This window comes from Saccopteryx leptura, chromosome 1 (genome assembly GCF_036850995.1).
Source record: "Saccopteryx leptura isolate mSacLep1 chromosome 1, mSacLep1_pri_phased_curated, whole genome shotgun sequence".
Classification (NCBI taxonomy): Eukaryota; Metazoa; Chordata; class Mammalia; order Chiroptera; family Emballonuridae; genus Saccopteryx; species Saccopteryx leptura.
The window spans coordinates 159,659,032-159,677,956 of NC_089503.1; the positions used below are offsets into that span (position 1 = coordinate 159,659,032).

Below are 18,925 nucleotides of genomic sequence, written 5' to 3' on the forward strand. Positions count from 1 at the left end.
ATTCAGGCACATTTTGGTCAAAATCTGTGCCCTGAAATAAAAGTCTTCAAACAACTTATATTTTAAGGTTATTTCAACAGCAACACCAGAACTTTTTAATGCCAATGCATTTTGAAACAGGTTGTTAACTGGCGCCCGAGGAGCTGGGTTTGGCTTGCGTGTGTGTTTTGTTTGGCCAGCATGAGGTTTTAGCAAAAATTGGAATTAGTTGCCAGCATTTAAAAATAAGGAGATCTCACATTTTAAAAAAACACAAAAAAGCACCCTGCATTTCTGGCCCTTTTGGAAATCCTTGAAGGTCAGGCCTATATGGGACTCTGCTCCTGCAGGTGGTAACAGAGCAGAGCAGTAGGGAGCCAGAGCCGACTGCCCACCAGCCTCCCATCCGCCCCGCCCTGCATCTCCCTGACCAGCTTCCTGGTTGGTAGGGCTGGCTCTCCGTGTGTGTGTGTGTGTGTGTGTGTGTGTGTGTGTGTGTGTGTGTGAGAGAGAGAGAGAGAGAGAGAGAGAGTGAGTTTGCACCTGCTGCGTTAAGAGCTAAGTCGTTAAAAGCACACTTAGAATTGGAGGGAGAACAGGAAGGTGGCGGATGGTGGTTGTGTTGCTCCTTTGTCCTGCATGATGTGATAAATTGAAATTCTTGGTAAAGCAGGTGGTGCCTCCCCCAAAAACAGCATGGAGCCAGGGAGGCAGGGTGGTGATTGACATTTCTGATCACATTCTCCATCTACTAGTTCATAGAGGTGACACATAAGGTGTTACATCTAAGAATAATACAACTATAAATTTTTCATGACATTTAAAGTAGGGAAAGTAGGCCCTGGGTCAGAGTGTGTAATGTCAGAGCTATTAGGGGAATTGTCCCAGGTCACATACCTGTGACTTAGTCATTGGTGGAATAGGGGCTGGAGCCTAGGAATCTGGTTTTGTGGGTTTTTGCTCCACATTTTCCAGTCAGTGTAATGGTCTAGGGATGAGATTTATAGTCAGAACTGAATTCAAACCCAAGCTCTGCCCCTGACTTTCCGAGTGACTTCAAGCAAATGCCAGAAACCTCTCTGTACCCCACTTTTTTGTTATAAAAAGGAGAGAATAATGATACTAACCTCATAGGGTTGTTATGGGATTAAACTCAATATTGCATTTAAAGAACTCAAAGTAGTTCCTGCCCATAATAAACATAAACTGCGTGATATCTGAGAATTAGTGTTTATGAATCCTATGTTATCGTAGCTGACTCAGCTAAAACCAGAATGTCAACTACACAAAACAATTACATAGTTAGTATTTTTCCCCCATAGAGTGCAGAAAGGGATTAAAGATATTTTTACTCCATGTGTGTTTAAAAAAGTCTCCAGCAGTTTGAGTTGGTACTGTTTTTTTACTTATACATTTTTCAGTAACAAACCAGTGATTGAAAAGCATACTGTTCACCCTTCTCTCCAGAATGTAAAGAAACAACTGAGAGTCATCAAAGTATTTTAAGTCCTCACCAAAGACTCCACGAGGGTGGGTTTGTTCAGTTCACTGCATAAATGCTGAATATCTACAGGGGTACCCAAACTTTTTACACAGGAGGCCAGTTCACTGTCCCTCAGACCGTTGGGGGGCCGCCACATACAGTGCTCCTCTCACTGACCACCAGTGAAAGAGGTGCCCCTTTCCGGAAGTGCGGCGGGAGCTGTATAAATGGTTTCAGGTGGCCCACATGCGGCCCGCGGGCTGTAGTTTGGGAATGCTTGATCTAGCACATGTCAGTCAAGCCCCCTTCTCTGCTCTTGGGGAGGTCATAACTACCAGGGAACCAGGGCCGGAGGAAGGGTAGGGCAGCCCTGGAGTGCCTGTAGGCGATATGATGAATGCCCAGGGGGAAGTTAAGGTGCCATGGGATCACAAGAGTGCTCCAGTCCCTGGAGGGTGGTGGTCTGCAGAGCCAGGAGCCGATGCCTGGAGGTCCGGGAGCGGCAGGAGGAGGGCAGACTGTAGAGTCCAAGTTTGAATCTGTTGTTCCCACCTACAGTCTGACTTGGTGGGGCCGGCCCTGGCGCTTGGCCAGGAGCTTGAGCATACAGATGAGGGTGAAAGGTAGAGATGTGATGACTGAGAGCCAGGCTGGAGATTGTGGGAGGTGGGTTGTCTGGGCCCTGGCTGGAGACCATGAGCAGAGTTCAGTAGTGACTTAGATCACTTGTGCAGGGGAGGTGGATGAGGGCCTGAGCTGGAGCCCTGGGAGTGGGAACAGAGGTAGAGGTGGGGGGAAGGAGGCAATGCCTATTCTGGAGGCTAACCTGGTGAGAGGTGGAAGGAGTGAGGAAGGAGGAGCCGTCACCAGTGGGTCCTGCCTGGCGACCTGCGGACCACTGCCCTTATGGGGGTGGCTCTGGAGTGCACGAGAGCCAGTTTGGAGGGAACATGTGTTTAATTTTGTGCATGTGGAGTTTTTGAGGAATCTCTGAAATATCTAAGTGGTTATGTAGTATCAAAACATTCATCGTTCCCAGAGGACCTCATTTGGGTGGATTTGTGTAGATAGGCAAGAGATCGTCCAGTAGGCCATTCATCTGTAACTGGTAGGAGGCCAATACAGGAAATACAGATTTGGAAGTCATTAATTATGAGTGGTGGTTAAAACCACAAAAAGATAATGCTGTTCAGTGAGGGGAAGGGGGTGAAGAAGCCACAGGCTGGACAGCCCACCGAGGATGCTGACAAGCAGTGGCGTCCCAGTGGCCTGTCAAGTCAAGGGGGAAGGCATGGGCTATTTAATTAATGGTGTTAGGGTAGGTGGTGACCCTTTAGAGGGAGAATAAGGGGGATGAGTTCTTGACTCATACTGTTCACCAAAATTAATTTCATATGGATTAAAGCTTAAAATATTAAAAGCTTTCAGTGCACTTGAAGGCAATATAGCTGATTATTTCTGTGATCTTGGTATGAGAGAGAAATTTTGGTCAGAAACCGTAAAGGGCGATATTGAGAAATCTGACTTAATGAAAGTCAAACAAAAACGACATTGGAAAATAAGAAAGCAGATTGGGAAATACATTTGCAATGTATTGACAAAGTTAACATAAATCTTATGATATTTCTTTGTTATCAAGCAGTGAAGCAGAGATTAATACCCAATTAGGAATAAAAGGGCAAAAGATAGAATAAGCAGTTTACAAATAAAGCATTGAAAATTACCAATAAACATAAGGAAAGGTGTTTTGATGACACAATAAGGAAATGCCGTTTATGGTCCAACAGTTGGAAGAGATTAACATTTCATATAAATGATACTTCTTGTCTTGAGAGTGTGGGCAGCAGATAATGGGAAAAGGAGCTGTTCCTGGTTCTTTATGAAGGTAAGCTTTCCTCCTGCTTTCTTGGATATTAAAAATATTTTGGTTATATTTTCTTAAAGATTTATTTCTTGACTTCAGAGGGGGATGCGAGGAGCGGGAAGCATGAATTCATAGCAGTTGCTTCTCCTGTGTGCCTTGACCGGGCAAGCCCGGGGTTTCAAGCTGGTGACCTCAGCATTCCAGATCAGCGCTTTGTCCACTGCCTCACCATAGGCCAGGGCACCTCTTCCGGATGTTTTTGAACAAGAATGAATGTTCTTTAGGTTGTTTCTTTACTGTAATAATGGAGTGTTTTACCATTGTTATAGAGAGAACAAGCAAGCTCATTTGTTTGATGGACATTTATTAACATTTGTTGCATACTGGTCACTCTTGAAGCCTGTCTGAGGGGAGATGGGTACAGATGTCACTCGTCAGTGTGATAGAGTTTCCCATGGACCCTGAGGGGTGGGAAGGCCTGGCGTGTGGGGAACATTGCAAGGGGTCTTCTGCAGAGGCAGTGGCTTGAGGGGGAAGCCAGAAGCTAGTGGCAGCATGGAGCTCTTGGTGGCCCTCTGCGGTGTGGAAGGGGATGGTTGGTGGCCATGTGAAGGGGTTTGATCGTCAGACTGAACAGGAGCTTGACGTTTGGAGCAGTGGGCGCCCTGGAAGGATTTTAAGCACTAGCAGGAGGCACTCAGATTTGTCTTGATGTATCACAGTTGATAACGCCTGGGCTCTTGAATGAATAGGGAAGTCCTCACTGGAGTGAAGACTACCAAAACTGAAAGGGTCCTGAAAAACAAAAATTTTAATGACAGTATATAAAAAACTCCAGGAGACACAGAAAAATGTAAAAATGACAAAATATTCTACTTGAATTGCAGACCAAGAAATAACTGCGATTCTTTTGAGGAAACATTTTCCTGCAGAATCCACTAAAATATATTCTTATCATGTAGCAAGAGCTGAATTTCAGTTTTAAATTATTCTCCTGCGAGCAGGACACACCTACAAGTGCAGCGCTGAAGCCAGAAACAGTCCTTCTGCCTAGGTTCCCAAAAGTCCTTGGTTCACAGTGCCTTAGTGTTTCATTAATGTTTTTATGGTGCCCCCAGGTCAAAAGAAATACCCAGCAGTTCCTTTTATGAACTAGTTAGGTCCAAACAACTTAATAAGTATTTATGACCTGACATGTTAATAGCAGTTTAAAAAAATAATGCATATCAACTTAAGGGAAGCCACTGTGTGAACCTGTTGGGGACTGCATAGCTTCCCAGATTCTGGCCACAGACTGGCCCTGCCCCCCATTTCTTTTTCTGCAGTGAGTGCTTGTGTTTCCTTCCAGCCACCAGTGCCCTTTGCTCCCCTGCACGATGAGGTGACCATGGCATCCCTGAAAGGCCTGCAGCATGACCTAGCGATGAAACCGAACTTATCTTGAGCCTAAGGTTCTGACAGTGCTGAACGGATAGCACTTCTTCTGCTCTGAATATGTAAGAAGTACTGTAATAGCCAGTTCCTTTGCTTCTGTGCCTTGGGGCCCCAGCCCTGACTTATGCCCCCAGTGTTTGCAGAACTGGGGTTAGAATGACACCTAACAAGGCACCAAGTGTGGGCATAGAGTCATGTATATCTTGCTGTTCCAAGTCACCCATCAGCCAGCCTGGAGTTTTCAGTGTCTTCTCAGTGCTAGGCGCTGGGTGGGGGGAGGGGTGGGGGAGCCCACAGCCAATGGTGGGCTCCCACCAAGGTGCTTACAAGTTGTGGGAGGAGTTACAAAGTGAGGCATTGGGCCAGGGGCCAGCAGACCTAAGGTCAGGAGCCAAGTAGTACACATTTTAGCCTTTGCAGGCCGTGCGGTCTCTGCAAAAGCTGCTCTACCCTAACACTGTAGTGGGAAAGTGGCCGTGGCCATGCCTGAACAATGGGTGTGGCTCTGTTCTAATAAAACTGTTTACAAAAGCACAGGTGGATCGAACTTGGCTCCTGGGTCCCCGTTTGTGCAACCCCTGTAATAGGGGTGTAATTAAAGTGTCACTCTTCCCCTTGGAGATTCCCAGGTGAATTGAGGAGAGTGGCAGAGAGCCGTAGCGAAGGAAATTAGAAAGAAAAATAGGTGCAGATGTGGAGCCAGGAAGGAGTCCGGCAGCTTGGAGAACCGTATCAGTTTTCATGTGACCCGGAATGAGATTGGCAGTGGTGGGGCGAGGGACACAGGCCTTCTTCCCCGGGATGAAACACCAGTTTCATGGATCCTTGTTATAATTTTGTTTGGTTTTCTGCCTCATTTTGGGGGTTGACCCACATCCTCTCGTAGCCTAGAGAATGGGTGCGTGGCCGGTTGCTGCCACCTTCAGGGATGAGGTTGGCAGCTTGGTTCGCAGGTGCCCATGTCGTTGGTTACCTCTCCAGATGCCCTCTGGGCATTTGCACTGTCATTCTGCTGATACAGCAAGAGACAGTGTCATTTTAAAAATTAGCTCCTGAAATTCTATAAAAATGTGTTCTCAAAGAAGAAGGCATTGGAGGGAGGAAAAATCAAATTCTGACAATTGTTATGATCAGAGAGGAGCAGAGACAAGTTTACGTGTCCTTTTTTTTTCCTGGAAATACTCAGGAAGACTCTACTTATGTATTCTTTTTCCCTCAGATGGCCCATCTGAAAGTCTTGCTCAGTAGAGAAACCAGATCTGTTACAAGCATAGTATTATGTTGCCTAAATGACTTACTCTAAGTAAATGTTGGTACAAAAAGTCTTTTTTATCATTCTGCCTGTTTTCAGTCAAGCAGGCATTGGTGACACAGACTTTGATTGTTCTGTTTCCCAGAGCACACCACCCTGATGCTCATTGACTTCCTCAGGGTGGCCCTGATCAGTGGCCCTTGCTGGCCCTAACCTGTGCTGAGGGTGTGCTTGCATGTTGCCTGGCAACAGGAGTGGGATGCTGAGGCTTACCTTTGGGAAGCTTCTCACATGGACCCCGAGTAGAGCTGTGCTGCTTGAGGCTGGAGCCCACAGTATTTAAGTGATTTGCCCTCAGTCACGCTGCTAATTAGTAATGGAGCCAAGGTGACAGTCTGAGTCCACACGGAGCAGCACCAGAGCTTGGCCTTGGCTTCCTCTGTCCCTGCCCTTGCCACTTCGTGGGTCACACTTCTCTTTTCTAAAACAACTGTAAATGGGTAGTAAGGGACAGTCACTTCAAGATAATGCTCAGCCAGTCAGCGACTCTGGTTTGTGATTATTTCTGTCTCTGTTATCCATTTTTTTCTGTACGTGCCATGTCACTCTGTAACGTTAGCAACTGGCGTGTTAGACATTTCATGGGTACGTTTTCATTCTGATAAGTCATTTCGGTGACACTGGAATTGACTAGAAAGCTGTTCATCCAGAAAATAATTGAACAGTGAAGGAATGTATGCTCGGGCCTCATGCATGTTCCGATTATAATTAAGCTGTTGGGGGTTCATGTCCTGGGCTTTGATAGCACTCTGAAGTCACCAAGAACAGTCCTGACATTTCCTTTCCCTGAGGAGACTGAATTATCCTGACATTCCCTTTCCCTGAGGAGACTGAATTATCTTCCAGGCTCTGGTTATTTAGATGTTGAGTTTCCTTTCCTTTATCAAGTCCCTGTTCCTCATATCTCTGGTGACGTTTTCTATTTTTGTCTTCCTTTTTCCGAAAGTTTGCTCAGTGTTATCTGTCTTTGAAAAAATGTTAATATCAAGCCACGTATTCAACTTGTAAGAGCTGTTTTTATATCTGAGTATTCCTTTCTCATAGTGCTGTGTTTGCTGCAAGAGTACAGTTTAGAGGTAGTTGCTGTCTTTCTCCACTAGGTTTTTCCTGTTTCCCACATTATCTCTGTGTCCTCTGGGAGTAATTTTTATTTTCCTTCTGGTTTTCCAGTTTATCCTGAATTTCTCTTTAATTTCTTTGCATGTATTGGGGTGGGCAAAAGTAGGTTTATACTAGTGAGTATGCAGAACAGAGTTTATTCTTGTATTACTGTTTATTAGTTATTGTAATATTTATTTGTATTTGTCTTCTTCTGTAAACCTACTTTTGCCCACCCCTGTATGCTCTGTGGTCTTTGGTTGTCTGTTCTGGTAAAAAAAAAATCATGCAATGTGAGGTCCGGCACGGAGTTCGCAGTACGTTGAAGGACGTGGCTGGGTTCAACAAGAGTGGCTGGGCATCTCCTCTGGGCACTTCCTCAGTGTCAGGTGTGGACAGCTTTCTGTTTTGCCAGTTGTGACTTTGTTGCTGCGCTGCTTTCCTCAGCTGTCCTTTGTGTCTGTAAGTAGACTGCCTCTGTGGAGTGGGGAGCAGTAGCCATCAAAGTTGACGTCTGTGAATGGACCTCAGAGCCTTTAGTGTCAGCCCCACAGGTCACCGCCGCCTCCTTCTTGCACCCAGAGAGGGCTTCACTGGCACGGCCCTCCGCCATCGCTGTTTTCCTCCAAACCTGTCAGCTGTCCCTGCACCTTATCGGTCCCCTGTCCCTCCCACAATATGCATACAGGACTTACAGTGTGCTGGGCACTCTTCCAAGTGCTTTGCATAATTTGTTCATTTAATCTTCACAACAAACTTGTGGGGGGAAATGCCGTTATTACCCCCACTTTACAGATGAGGAAACCGAGGCACAGAGAGGTCAAGATCATAAAATAGGTGGCAAAGCTGGGGTTTGGACCCCGTCTCTGCTTTAACCAGCACTCTGTCCTGCTTGTAGTGCACTGGTAAGACCCCCCATCTCCAAACAGCCTGAATCTCACCACCGCATGCTACCTCTGCTCTCGTCGTAACGTTAAACTTGTGTTGTTTGTGTGTAATAGACATTTTTGTCACATCTGTGAACTTCCTATATTATCTCATTTTCTTTTCTCTTTAAACTATTTAAATTTATATGAAATAGAAACTTTATATCATGATGTTAATGGAAAACTGATACTATTCATAAGCAAGTGACTATAAAAGTTAGTATATACTCATCTAAAATTTAAAATGTTGCATGCATCCCTTAAAATTGTCAAAATTTGAGTTTTATGCGCTGCTTTTCTGTACTCTAGTAACATTAGAGTGGAGAGTTGATAAACGTGGTTAGTCATAATCTTGGACTTGAAGCCTGTCATTTGGAAATTGATGCCCTAATGGATTTCCGAGGCAACAGCTGTGTCCGATCGCTAATGTCGCCTAAAGCCAGCTCAGCTTGCGTCCAGTGTCTCCAGGGTTATTAGTGCACAGTATGTTTCAGTGTGAGCGTGCACAGCAGGAGGCGTGGGTGTGGAGAGGTTGGAGTACCATCTGAAACTCTCCTTCTCCCCTAGGACTTGACCACGTCTTACAGACCACGTTGTACAAGTGATGGACGTTGCCTGGTGTTTGAGACGACCGTCTCAGATGGTGGCCAGCGAAAGCATGAGGGTGACATCAAATTTCCGGTGGCTCTTATCAGCATTCATTCTTCTGTATTTAATGAGTCAAGTAAACAGCCAGAAAAGGGGTAAGTGCCTCTGAGTTGCAGAGAATGAACTGACTGCCCTGTGATCCTGTGTCTGCATCAAAACCTATAGCGTTTGGGGGTTAAAATCCATTTCTTTGTCATCTTTTTTTATGTGTACTTTCAGTTCTTCTTAGAAGGCCCTTAAAGATAGATCTAAGTATCCTTTCCCCATTTTAAACACTAAAGTACAATTTACATACTAAAATTCACCCTTTTGGGATAAAATTCTGGGAATTTTGATGGATGCGCACAATAATGTAACCACCAGCGCAGTGAAGACCTGAGCAGTCCTAGCTCTCTAGGGGGCGCCCCTGCCCTCTGGGGTCACCGGCTTCTCTTACCCCTGCCCGCACTCACCTGCTTCTGTCCTGCTGGGCCTTTCCGCATGTCAGAAACAAAGTCAAGTCTCTCTCTTTAATATGTTATTTGTTTTCATCTTATTTAATTATATTAAGAATGTGTGTAGATATAACCTAGCTTAATCTATAAAATATTATCCTTCTGTCCCTGGGTTTAGTTTTTATATTATTTCCATAATTAAACTGATCATCTCATTTCCCCAAGATCACCATTCAGTAACTTTATTGTAATTACTAGGATGAGCTAGTAAGAAAGTATAATTTCTAGTGTGAGTGCTTCTAATGTTTTTGTTTCATACATAGAGTTTTATGATTTATTGCTATAGTAAATACCATGCCAGCTATATGTCAAAATTAGAGAAAGAGACTTTTTCATAGACGTTGACAGAGAGCAGCAGTTTTCAACCAGTGTGCCTCAAGATTTTTTAAAGCATTTCAATACCTATTTGGTCAAGGGCATTGACCTCTTTTCTTTTAGAATGTCAAATAAAAAAATGCCAACAGCCCACACAACAGTAGCTATCTAGTGTGAATGAATCAAAATTTTACCTTTTATTTACTTTCTGTCAGTTCAGCAAAAAAATATATTTTTTGGTATGCCATAGAATTTTAGTAACAGTTTATGTGTGCTGAAGATGAAAAGGTTGCAACTTGCTGAGCTAGAGTCTGGGTAGAGGACCTCACTTACACTTGAATTGCTTCTTTCTTCCCTCCCTTTCTTCCTTCCTTTCATCTTCCCTCGTTCCCTCCCCTTGGACCCTCCTCCCCTCCTCTTTTCTTTCTTTTCATTTTTCTTTTCCAGTGACATGTTTTTCATTGCGTAGTGCTTACATACTCCATGATGCAGTGCTGTTTTTTAGATGTGAGTAAGCACTGTTAGATTGTAATCTTCTGAATTATTTGATACTTTTCAGTTGTTCAGGCCCACATGAAATATATATTTTTCAGAGCCTTGTGTGAGCTCATTACTGTGTAAATTTAATACGCTTCATAAAAATCTGAAGGTTGGTTATGGGATTTCTCTGCAGGTGGCAGTCTGGTACCCTGCAGCAAGGTGGCTATGCTGGCTGGGGAGCCCAGAGCTGGTTTGTGGGGTGGGGAAGACATGGCTTTTACCTCGAGTTTTTCTTCCTTTTCCTTTATCTTCATTTTTGCAAGTGAGGCTCTCAGAGATTAAAATTCTCCCAGACCCTCTGAGTCCCATCACTGAATCAGCACAAGCACTCCTTCTGTTTGTCTTAGTTGCTTGCAAGTGGAATTTTTGATAGAAGCCTAACCCCTAAGTGGTTTAGCGGTTGGTCCACTTTCATCAGGTTATTCCCGACCTCTTTGAAGCCAGAGCTACAAAAGGAAATACAAAACCAGTCACCTCCTGTGACTCAGGTTCATCTCAGCACAGAGCGCACAGGCCCTCTGCAGACACACGGGCTTGTACTTAGGACCAAAAACAGTTTCACTTACTGACTTTTACAGCGCACTTAAGTTATTAAGCATGGTGTGTGTGTGTCTCCTTCCGCAGGGGCTCCTCGGGACCTGAAGTGCACGACGAGCGACCTGCAGGTGTGGGACTGCTCTTGGAAAGCGCTGTCCAGAGCCGGCCACCCTGCTCTTTATGAAGTTTGCATTGAAAACAGGTAACAGAAATACTTTGATTCATTTACAGCTACAACCTAAAAATAAAGGTCCTTTCTCTTCTATTTTAGAGTGTAAAGATTTTGTTTTGTAAATTTTTAAATGACATTTGAAATCATAGCTCTCTATTTCCTAAAACTTCTCTTTCGTCAAGATGAAAACAAACCTTTCTCCTGGCCAAAACGTTGATTCTTTAGTTCTAGAATAAGGAGTAGGTGACACTAGTGTGCTGTGGGTTTTGATCCGCTATGGGGAAGGTTCCTGGGTCTATCCCAAGCCAGTGTTTACCTATATCAGGCTAAAGCTCTGAGTGTGCCTGACAGAAGATATCAGTAATGGTGGCTTCACACTATCATGTCAAAGGTCTGGATTAGGAGTTCAAGGCTACCCTGGCTGTTTATGGCCACAGGCGACCCAGGTTCCTCTGTTCTGATCTCTGCCATCTTTGGCACGTGATCCCCTCATTCAAGATGAGGTATGAGGAGCAGCTGTCGCGTCTGCATCCCAAAAAGCAGGAAGGAAAAGAGAGATGCTTTTCTTTAAGGAGACTTCTAAGAAGTCCTACACGACACCTCTGCCCACGTCTCTTTGGTGGAACTTAGGCAGAGGCTGGGCCACGCCTCCTCCTAGCCAGATGGCAGTGTGCCCTGACAAACATTGGATTGATGTTAATAAGGGAAAGCGGAAGTGGACATTAGGAGGCAAGTGGCGGGTCTGTTGCACCACCTCACCCTCTTGGGTGAGGCTGGAGTGGGCTGGACACTTGGAAGTCTGGAGTTGGGACTTTTGGGCTGCCTTCTGGCTGGAACGATTTGCCTGCTCTCCCTGGGTCCCAGCAGGGCCAGAGGACTCTAGCACAACAGGTCCAAGGCCCGCTGTGCTGTTGTATGTTCCTGGTGTACACCAACATAGATGTGTGTTTAAGTACACTCAGATTTTTCTCTCATTCAGTGTGCTGTAACTGCATTGTTCTAAGCCTGGGGTCATTGATCAGTTTGGATTAGATTGGATGTGTTGCAGAAATAATTCTCAGTTTTTATTTCTTTATTTTCTGCTGCAGAAATAAAGGGCTATTACTGTTGAGTTTGTGTAGTTTTGGGTCAGCTGCCATCTATGCCCTGTCTCTCCTTAGGGCTCCAGGCCCAGGGACTGTGGTGGCCAGGAGGGGCACTGCCCAGAGGGCTTTTAGAGCTTCCTACCAGAAGTGGTAGGTGTGACTGTCACTCATTTCTCTACAAGTACAGTCACATCACCGTGCCTTGTTTTGAGGAGCGGGGACGTGCACTCTCACTGCAAATCCAGTAGAGGGAAAGCTCAGAAATGTGGTAAGTAGGAGCACAGGCCGAACCGGGGGGAAGTCAGCTCTGACTGCGGGAGCTCACAGTGGACAGGTCCTTGTACCGCTGTGAGTTAAGGTCACGATGGGACTGTATGTGAGGGCCAGGGAGCGCTGGCCAAGGAGTGTGGCGGGCACTTCAGAGACTCTTCTCGGAGGAAGTGTGGTTGTGGAGCAGGAATACTCAGTTTTCTCAGCAGTGAAAGGACAGAATTACACTCTAGGCTGGAAGAATATTGGGCACAATACATGAATGTTTGAGATAGCACCATTTGGAGAATTCAAGTGGTTCTGAGGCTGGGGGAGTGAGTCCCTAGCCACGAGGATTCCTGCTCCACACAGAAAAGAAGTCAAGATCCAAACTATACAAGAGGTTAAAGTGGAAGTGGGTTTATTTGCAAAGCTGTGAGCCAGAGCGTGGGCTACTCCGCAGACAGAGCAGTGGTCTCTTCTTGCCCATGAGGCAGGGGAGGCCCCAGCCATCCCTAAAGGTTGGGCTTGTATCTGGTTGTCGTTTCTATAGAAAATGGCTGGTATGGAGAAATAGAGAGTGGAAAAAAAATCATTAGGATGAACTTTAACCTATACAAGGCATATTCTGTGGTCTGTTTTTCTTTTATGGTATGAGTAAATGTTTGTGGTGCAAGCAAGCTATTGATAGTAATCTTATCTCATGACCGATTAGCCAAGTTTCATACTGGTGGCACGTAGCAGGCTTGGAGTGTACCATGGCTTCACGTGTGTCTGTTTGCTTAGTTCTCATGCCTCTTCCCTGTATTAGTTCTATGTTGCTGGCACCAGAAGAAGCCTCACCATGTGAGTTGGGAGGAGGTGAGCCGAGCCTTTTGAATCCTCAGCCCTGTGTGAATAATGTGATCAGGCCCCTGTAGGAGCCACTGAGAGTCCCTTTGCTTGAATTAACATTTTTATGAGAAAAATATAGGTAAACAATAGTAAGTAGAGTGTAAATGTGTTTCATAAAGAGACAAAGGGCCGTGGAAGCTCAGAGGAAATAGTCTCTTCTGTCTGAGAAAAGACTGGTGGGGAACTGGACACATTTTTGAAAGTTGATCAGGAAGGTTTGTTCGGTGATCCATGAGCCAAGACAGGAGCAGACAAGTTGACGGTGTATTTTTTAGGGGCACCGTGTAGCCAGTTTCCTTCCTGTGTCAGTATCTGTAGAAAGTGAGGGCTGTGTGGGCAGGTGGCTGTGTGCAGCGGGACGCAGGGCTGCAGAGGGAACTTAGGTGGGGGTCTGAAGAGCAGGCTACAGTCCTGATTCTAGAAGAAATCCTCTGCTCACTCACTCAGCTTTCCAATCCTGTCTGGTTACTTTTCTTACACCCGCATTGCTGCTCTTTCCACTAACCTCTCTCTTGTCGGTCTTACCACACAGTATAACCTATCAGGGTGTTGTATACACAAGAGATTATTTTCCAATGCATTCTGTGTTAATTGAGTTTTAATGGAAATTGTTATATTTTATCTGCTGATTAAAATTTGACTTTTTTTATTGCAGGTCCCATTCTTGCTACCAAGTGGGGAAAACAAGTACTAAAATCCCTCCTTTGTTAGCTGGTGATTATGAAATCACAGTAAACTCTCTACATGACTTTGGAAGTTCTATAAGTAAATTCATCCTAAGTGAAAAAAATGTTTGTAAGTATTTGAGAAGAAAATGGACTTGGAAATAAGTCAGAACAGTGCCTCTGTTGGTTTTATTGGGCTTTATAATTGGCAGAAATTGAGCACTGTTTTGAATTTCAGTTGTCACATGAATGCTTTCACTTATCCGCAGCTGTACTGTAGATTGAGGAGTATGACTGCCATCGAGGGGAGACATGCTGTCCTCTCATCCAGCCATTCACAGCCACTGTGCCACAAGGGTTTTTAAAACATGAGTCAGGGGCACTGACTTCTTTTCCCTTAGATTGTCAAATTAAAAAAAAAGAGAGATGACACTCAACACCAAAATATCTGTTCAGTGTGAATGAATCAAAATACATGCTTTTTTTTTTTTTTTTTGTCAGATTGGCAAAAAATATAGGTGTGCCGCGGAATTTTAGTAACTAGTTTAATGTGTACTATGAAATGAAAATGGTTGAAAATCACTGCTCTAGTCGGTTAAAAAAGTTGTCACTGAATTCCAGATCCTTCCTTCAGTTAGATGCCTCTTTCTTAGTCCCTTTGCCTGGTTGAGTCCTGCACACTGTTAGAATTCCTCAGCTGCTCCTGGTCCGGAAAGTCTTTTCTGACCATCTCCTCCCAGTCAGACCCCATGCCTTGCCCCTTGGGCTCTCCGTATTTCTCCTTTGTGGCGTTCGCCATTGTATTGATTAATTGTCATGTAATTAGGTGCTGACCAGGTTCCATGAGACAGGGACTTTTTCTTCCTGCACTCAGCACCTAGCCCAGTGCCTCGCTCATGGTGGGCATCTTTTATCAATATATGGATTGAATGTCTTAGTGCATATGCTGCGGGCTAAGGGGAAACATGCAATAAACCCAGGTGGACAGGGAGGGAAATTTTACTCTGCAAGGAGACCTTCACTGCCCCAGTTGTCTTAACTTTAATAGTGGGGTAAGCAGGTTTATTGGCTCCTGACAACTCTTATGGAATTAGCATGATAGTAATATTATAATGAGTCTTATGAGGATGACCTACTTTGAAGCAAAGAAAAGAAGATATAATTAACTTGGCGATCTGTCCAGTTTCATGGACAGGGTGCCTCTTTGGAGTGGTCTGTGTTTGAGAAAGCACAGATTTGGAAAGGATAATGTCCAGCAACTTAGAAGCTGCCCCATTTTCTGGCCAAAGTGTTGTCCAGGGAAAGTGCTACTAAGAGCCATCTTTCAAGTAAGGAGGACAAAGTCATGTTTTTTGTTTTCTCTCCATAGTTGTATATGAGATTCTTTTGTACTAGTCATCCATAATCCCATTGCCCACAGAGAGGTACTGTAAACACTTAAATATATATATATCTTCTGTGATCTAAATATACAGTGAGGTTCATAGTGGTCTATAACTTGCTTAACAGAAGACCAGATTTTCCAGTTGTTCTCCAAATACAAGCTGCCTAGTGTTCCATTGAATGGAGGTACCATAATTACCTTATGTGATTGGTTATTAATATTGAGTTGTTTATTTCCAGTTTTTAATATTATAACCAGTGCTTTAATCAACAGCTTTTGCACATACATGTTTCTGAATTCGTGTGATGGTTTCCTTGGGCTAAATTCCTAGAATTGGGAATACTGCATTAAAGAAAATTCCACTTTTTATGACTTTTACTATTCATTGCAGATTGTCCTCCAAAAATTTTGAATCCCTTTGTATTCCCACCAGCTTTTGTCTTAGAGCGTACCTGCTCTTCCATGTCCTTGCCAGAACTGGCTATTGTCCATCTTAGTTCTGCTGTTTCAATCTGATGGCCCCAGGATTATAGCACTGTTGTTTTTACCTTTCTGACTATTATTTTTTTAATTATCAGTCACTTTTATTTTTTTCTTAATGATTTGCATCTTTTGTACAGTTTCTTCTGAAATTATTATTGTTGTTGATTCTGTCATATTTGTTACAAATATTTTTCCAAGTTTAAAATGTTAACTTTATGGTATTTTTCATACTACAGGTTTTTATTTTTATATAAATGGAATCTCTTGCTATTTTTCTAGATCAATATTTGGTATTCATGCTTGATTTAAATGTTTCAATCACTTGGAATTTTGTGGTATGGTATGAGGAATCTAACTTAATTTAAAAAAAATTCCCAGGACTCTGTCAGAGAGCCTGTTTGTATTGTCTGATTGCTCAGTGAGTCTTCAGAAGGGTTCTGTCTGTAAAGTTACTGGAAGACAACAGTGTTAGAACTGGGAAGGCAAATCGAGAGATAACTCTAGCCGACTTATTTGATTAATAGCTGTTTTTGTATATCATGTAATTTGTTGGTAGCATTTTTAATAATGGCTTGACTGTAATTCAAATATTAAGTTAACAGTGTCCCAATACAAAGATATTACTACTCCCACTCAGTACTGAAGAGAACATTGAAAAATGAATTAGATGACTAGGAGAAAGGAAGGTGGATGCATCAGCAAATCTTGGGGACCCCGCTGGGTGCCAGAGAAGCCACAGAGTGAGAAGCAGCTGTGCCTCAGAGGGTCTGCCTTCTTTGCTTATTTGTCACTAAAATAAAAGTATGAGAAATTATGTTTTCTCCAGATCTTAAGATGCCTGCAAAAGTGCATGGTAAAAAGCAAATGATATATTTAACATATCTACATACCTGTAATAAGTTTCTAATTGACAGGGTCAGGCACCAAAATAAGCCTTCCTGAGACATTTAATTTCTAAGCTTCTTGTGATCTGCGGTGTTGGACCTGTCTGGGGAGATTGAATATGTGGGGGAGGGCATTAAAGAGCTAGAAGGGCTCCTAGCCTGTGCTGTCCTAAGGCAAAAAGAATGGGGAGTGGGCAGGGGTGTGAAAAGATGCTCTAGCTTTAAGCAAATAAGATGAAAGAATCAAGTTTCTCATTTCTAGAAAGCAAATTAACATTTTAGCTTGCTTCTCAAGTGTCTATTTTAGCTGGAGAGAAATGAAGCTCGTTGAACTGCCCAAGTACACCATGAAGTGAAGAAAATATGTGTGTGTGTTTAATCCTTTCATGTAAATTACCATCTTTAGCTTTAAATCGTGGATATGCCTGTGTTTTGAAGAGTAGCCCACTGCTATTAGATAAAATGTAAATTATGTGTGGCCCTGGCCGGTTGGCTCAGCGGTAGAGCGTCGGCCTGGCGTGTGGGGGACCCGGGTTCGATTCCCAGCCAGGACACATAGGAGAAGCGCCCATTTGCTTCTCCACCCCCTCTTTCCTCTCTGTCTCTCTCTTCCCCTCCCGCAGCCGGGGCTCCATTGGAGCAAAGATGGCCCAGGCGCTGGGGATGGCTCCTTGGCCTCTGCCCCAGGCGCTGGAGTGGCTCTGGTCATGGCAGAGCGACGCCCCGGAGGGGCAGAGCGTCGCCCCTGGTGGACGTGCCGAGTGGATCCCGGTCGGGCGCATGCGGGAGTCTGTCTGACGGTCTCTCCCCGTTTCCGGCTTCGGAAAAATACAAAAAAAAAAAAATGTAAATTATGTGGACTTCTCAGGGAGGAAAGCATTTTAATGGATGAATGTTGCCTTAGTAAGATACTCCCATGTTTCATCCTTTTGGAGTTACTACATCTTGATATCTTGAAACATTTGAAAGGAGCACATTCTTGGAAAGAAGCCTCTGCTCTGTATGGTCACAGTGGCACCTTGAACTTGCCCTCTCTTGGCACTAAAACGACTACTTTTCCTCATTTGCTCTGTTTTAAGAAGCAAGATCCCACTTAGCACTTCTCCTGTGGAGCGTGCCCTCCCCCCCCCCCCCCCCCCCCCCCCCCCCGTCCTTATACCCTTATGTAGCTGAGTGGCTGTCGACTTTGCCACACACATGCACTGCTTCCTTGTGGCCCTAAATGTTGCACATCAGTCCGTGGTAGAGCCCTGGTCAGCAGATGGCAGTTAAATTTAGTCGGGTTATTTTTAGATTCCAAGATGAATGTACTATGTGGGTTTGCTCTGCCGTCTTTGTTGTTGAACAGTCAACTACCCTCTTGCAAGGACTTTATTTCTTTGGACCCTGATCTTTGTGGGAAGCCACTAGGATAGATAAGAGGCTTGAGATAGTATGTCTGCATTTCTTTTAACTTTCCTTCACCTGACTGTCATTTGAGGAGGGAACATGCAAGGAGTCCCTAGTTTCCTGCCTCCCACACCCGAAAGCCTGCAGTTTTGCAGAACAGAACAAGCTCATACCTTGTGGTGTCTTCCACTACAGCAGGCAAAATTCAGTAACGTATTCATGCCTTATAGATAGGCTACCTTACTTTTTTCTGATACTTTTTGTTAGTTTACCAGTTTTTCCCTGTGAGATGTCCATATTCTTCAAGAGGCGTTTCCTCTGTACTTTTCGTAACACAGCTACAGAGTCCACTGCCCCCCACCCAGACTTCTTTCTCAGATATTGACGGTCCCCTCACCAGTGCCACTGGTCTTTTCTGTCTTTGGTGAACTCTTGTTTGCCTAGGTGCCAGCCCATTTCTTTTGGTCTCAGGGATCCTGAATTTTCTCTGGTTTCCTTCTCTTATCTGTCCTTCTTTCTAGGGCCTCTGGTCTCCAGAAGGTGTATCTGTCTCTCTGTAGCCCCCAACAAGGGGGCTCTCCTGTCTGAGCATTCACGTTCATTTCTTCGGCTGCATTCAGCAAGCTCCTCTCGAATCTGCGTCCACTTCCTGCAGATCCCTCTGTTGGTGACCGCCTCTTCCCCTGACACTTGGTCATCCACAGTGGTTTCCGGCGTCTCTTCACAGTGGTCCCTGCTTCCTTTTGCCTTTCTTGCTTTTCTGGGCTAGAAATTTGAGGTGATCTTAGGTGTTTGCCTTTCTTGTTGTATTAATCCTTCATTTCTTTGATCCAGTCGTTTCTTTAAACTGCCAGTCAGATTTTGTCCTGTCTTTAATGTAGATCGTGTCATGATCCAAGCCTTATTGTTCTAGACTGGCTTTCTCCAGCGGTCTCCGACTTGACTGCCTACCTCTTTTTCAGTCCCCTGCAGACTGTGCTGCACCACACTGCTGACCCAGCCTGTCGGAGGGACTTCTAGATCCTGCTAGATCCTGTACTTCTTAGATCTGCACAGTCACCTGTTAGCTTCCTTCCTCAATGGCGTGGTC

At 44.4% G+C, this 18,925-nt stretch overlaps 1 protein-coding gene across 2 annotated transcripts in view; it reads left to right on the top strand.

Moving 5' to 3' along the window:
- Positions 1-18,925, top strand: part of LIFR (LIF receptor subunit alpha) — a 74,138-nt gene that overhangs the window by 13,001 nt on the left and 42,212 nt on the right. For both annotated transcript variants that reach the window (XM_066378817.1, XM_066378809.1), the window contains 3 exons: positions 8,664-8,839; positions 10,718-10,832; positions 13,686-13,825. In XM_066378817.1, coding sequence (XP_066234914.1) covers positions 8,701-8,839; positions 10,718-10,832; positions 13,686-13,825 — 394 coding nt within the window. In that variant the 5' untranslated portion in view covers positions 8,664-8,700. The remainder of the gene's footprint in view (positions 1-8,663; positions 8,840-10,717; positions 10,833-13,685; positions 13,826-18,925) is intronic.